The sequence below is a fragment of the Natrix helvetica genome (genome assembly GCF_964273705.1).
Source record: "Natrix helvetica genome assembly, chromosome: 5".
Classification (NCBI taxonomy): domain Eukaryota; kingdom Metazoa; phylum Chordata; class Lepidosauria; order Squamata; family Natricidae; genus Natrix; species Natrix helvetica.
This window is the reverse complement of record NC_138551.1, coordinates 38625592-38628955: the sequence shown is the minus strand read 5'-3', so window position 1 is coordinate 38628955 and position 3364 is coordinate 38625592. Positions and strand designations below refer to the sequence as shown.

The 3364-nt window shown below is 41.1% G+C and overlaps 1 protein-coding gene across 1 annotated transcript; it reads left to right on the top strand.

Annotated features, from left to right (window-relative positions):
- Nucleotides 1-284: 284 nt before the first annotated feature.
- Nucleotides 285-858, top strand: LOC309392618 (small ribosomal subunit protein uS13-like; the record flags this gene model as incomplete). The annotated part of the gene is made up of 1 exon (XM_081954048.1): nt 285-858. Exon 1 carries the CDS (start codon nt 325-327, stop codon nt 856-858), a length of 534 nt encoding a protein of 177 aa, XP_081810174.1. The 5' UTR covers nt 285-324.
- Between the last annotated feature and the right edge of the window lie 2506 nt (nt 859-3364).

The window sequence follows — 3364 nt, the reverse complement described above, 5'->3', positions numbered from 1 at the left end:
TGTGGTCATGGGCTCTTCATTTTAAACATTCTGTGACAGTTTTCTATCTAGGCTTCCTACCCATTGGTCTCTCTCCCACCCAGCAGTCATTTCTTCCTGTTGGAAAAGGAAGGAAGGGATTTCTGATGCTCCCTGCCAACTTCCCACAAGGAAACTCAATAAGGAATCTGGCAGGAAGTTGGAAATTGCTCCCGCTCCCGCTGCTTATTTTGCCTAGCCATGGTCAATCTGATTCTCTGTTTAGGCAAGGAAATGTTTCTTTAAAAATTGACCATGGGTTGCTTTTCCGGCCGAGTGGACAGCGAGAGGAGCCGGTTCACAGCCATGTCTCTCGTAATCCCAGAGAAGTTCCAGCACATCCTGCGTGTCCTGAACACCAACATCGATGTGCGGCGCAAGATCGCCTTCGCCATCACCGCCATCAAGGGGGTGGGCAGGCGCTATGCACACGTGGTGTTGCGGAAGGCAGACATTGACCTGACCAAGAGGGCTGGGGAGCTCACGGAGGATGAGGTCGAACGCGTGATTACCATCATGCAGAACCCCCGGCAGTTCAAGATCCCCGACTGGTTCCTCAACAGGCAGAAGGACGTCAAGGACGGCAAGTACAGTCAGGTCTTGGCCAATGGGCTGCACAACAAGCTGCACAAGGATTTGGAGCGCCTGAAGAAGATCCGGGCCCATCGCGGCCTGCGCCACTTCTGGGGCCTCCGTGTCCGTGGACAGCACACTAACACCACCAGGCACCATGGCAGAACTGTGGGCGTCTCCAAGAAGAAGTTATCCTTTTGTGCTAATAAAACGTTTTCCTGGGAAAAAAAATTGACCATGGGTTATTCTATCCACAGGATAGAATAAGATTCTATCATGGAGTGTAGGAAAAGGTGAAAGGAAGGGGAGATGAAAGAGAGAAAAGGAACATTTGGAAGCTCCCAACTGGCAAAAGTCAGTCCCCCCAAACTACCTGTGAACAAGAAATGAAGGTGAGAAGAAATTTGAAAATGTGAATCAAGAAAAGAAATATGCTAACATGAGACAAAAAAGAAAAAGTGGACTGAACACTAGGAACAACCAACCAACTACAGTACAGTTACTCTTCGACTTATTACCATGATTGAGCCCACAATTTCTGTTGTTAAATGAGACAGTTTTATCCAGACTTTGGGGAACAAACTGTGGAAGTTTAATTTTTGTTTTTGCTAAACAGTTTGTTTTGCAGGTAGTACTTAACACCTACAAAGGCACCTCAAAGAATAGTTTTCATTATGTGTATATAATGATCTTTTTTACAATCTGCATAAACAGGAATTACAGCGTCATCCGTGGCAATGTTGGTCAATACTTGCTGTGAAATAACTGATTTCTGCTATAAATAACTGACTCTGGCTTTCCAACAGAGAACTTTTCATAAGGTATTGATCACTTTCACTACACTTAATCTTAGCCAAAACACTCAAAAACAACAAACCTATTGTAATTCTTTGAGAAGAACAAAACTGAAACATTTTCTATTCAGCTGTTATAATTCTCTTAACCCACGTCAGACCATTAAGCACCTGCTCTTTTCATGCAGAAGCTGCTCATTTTGATATATTATTTCATCCGTGTAGTATGAGAGATAATTGCATAGGTTATCAGGTTGACATTAATATGTAGCAAATTCTGACAAATAATATTTGGGTCTATTTAGCATCCGAAGAGAAAAAGAATATGGATAGAAACTATAGTCTTTTATTTCAGGAAAACAAGCCGACTAATAGCTGACTGAATGCAAGGAAATGTATTTTAAAATGTTATCCTTCATTCTCTTGCAATGCTGCCATCTCAGGATATTTGCATTTCCTTTAGCCCTCATTATCTATGTTGATGACAAAAGCCTGCTTATGTTATTTGATTTCCTGCAGTGATACCATTATATAAGGTCACCAGGTCAGGCTAGGATTTTCCAGTCATTAACTGGGCCATGGCAGACACTGCAGACTCTGGGATGAAGCATAAGAAGCAGTTAGTTTATATTCCAGAAAATGCATATATTTACGCCTACGCATACACACAGACCAAACAGCAGTATTCCCCAGCTGGTAGTGGCCCGGAACTGTCTTTTTCAACATTCACTTCTGCATGGTTTGCTCACAAACAGCTCTCAGGTTGCTATTGGTTCTTTTCAATCAGGTTCTGCAATCATGTAACATTCCATTATTTTCCGAGAGCTGCTTTTGTAGTGCCAGTGAAAGAGATGATGAGTCTTATTGATATTGCTGCCAGCAGGGGTTCATTCATTGGCTAACACAGTTTTATCACAGTACAAATGGTCTAGAGGCATCAAAAAATTTGCCATGGCAGATAACGATGACATAACTGCCTGCATATGGTGTGCAGCCTGTGAATTTCTCCTGTATCAAAATGAAGGTAAGGTAGAGTAAAAGTAAAAAGTAAAGGAGTCCCTGCAGATTTTACTCTGTTAGTGGTTGCCAACTACAGGGAGTGGTACTCATCTGTTTCAAGTTTACTGAGCCAATGCTGTCGAATTTTCACAATCATGTGGACAGCATGATGTCCCAAAACACTGTTACCTTCCCACCAAAGTGGTACCCATTTATCTACTCACATTTACATGGTTTCTAACCGCTAGGCTAGCAAGAGCTAGAGCTTGGGCGAGGAAGGGAGTTCACTCCATCATGTGGCACTCAGGTTTCGAACCTGGACTGCCAGCTTTTCAAGCCCAGCATCTTAACTGTTGAGCCACCATGCCACCTTAAGCAGAGTAGTTATTTTATGTACTTAGCCTCCATCTTTGAAATTGTAGCAAGTTCCTATACAATCTTCTCTACAGCCTTTCCTTATCAGATTTTTGAAATTGATCTGCCTCCAATTGCTTGACTGTATCCATTTCTTCAGCTGGATCCAATATTAGTTTATGTTTAATCAAGAACTCCTGGGGGTTTCTCTGTGGAGTTTAATCTGACTCTTCTTGGTAGGAAAATATCATTATTTCAAGTTTGTCTCAGTAAAATGGAATTTTTCTCTTCTTCAAGATATCTAATAGGAAAAAGTAATCTTTTCTCTTCCCCCAAAGTTTGACAGAAATTGCCTTTAAAACAATTATATCCACATTTTCCATTCTTAATTTAGAGTGGCAATCCAAAATGTAATATCTCGTTCTTATAAAGTGAGTAAAACATCTCTTGCTGGTTTTCTTGTTGTGACAAATCTGAAGTTTATATATTTTGTCCACTTCAGATTCTAATTTGTTTTCTTTTCAATTAATTCAATGAGCCAAAGATTTAATCATTTTTATCGAATATCCTCCCTAGACATTTCGTGAACCACTCGAAATCTTAACTGGAATTGCTTAACCAGCAAC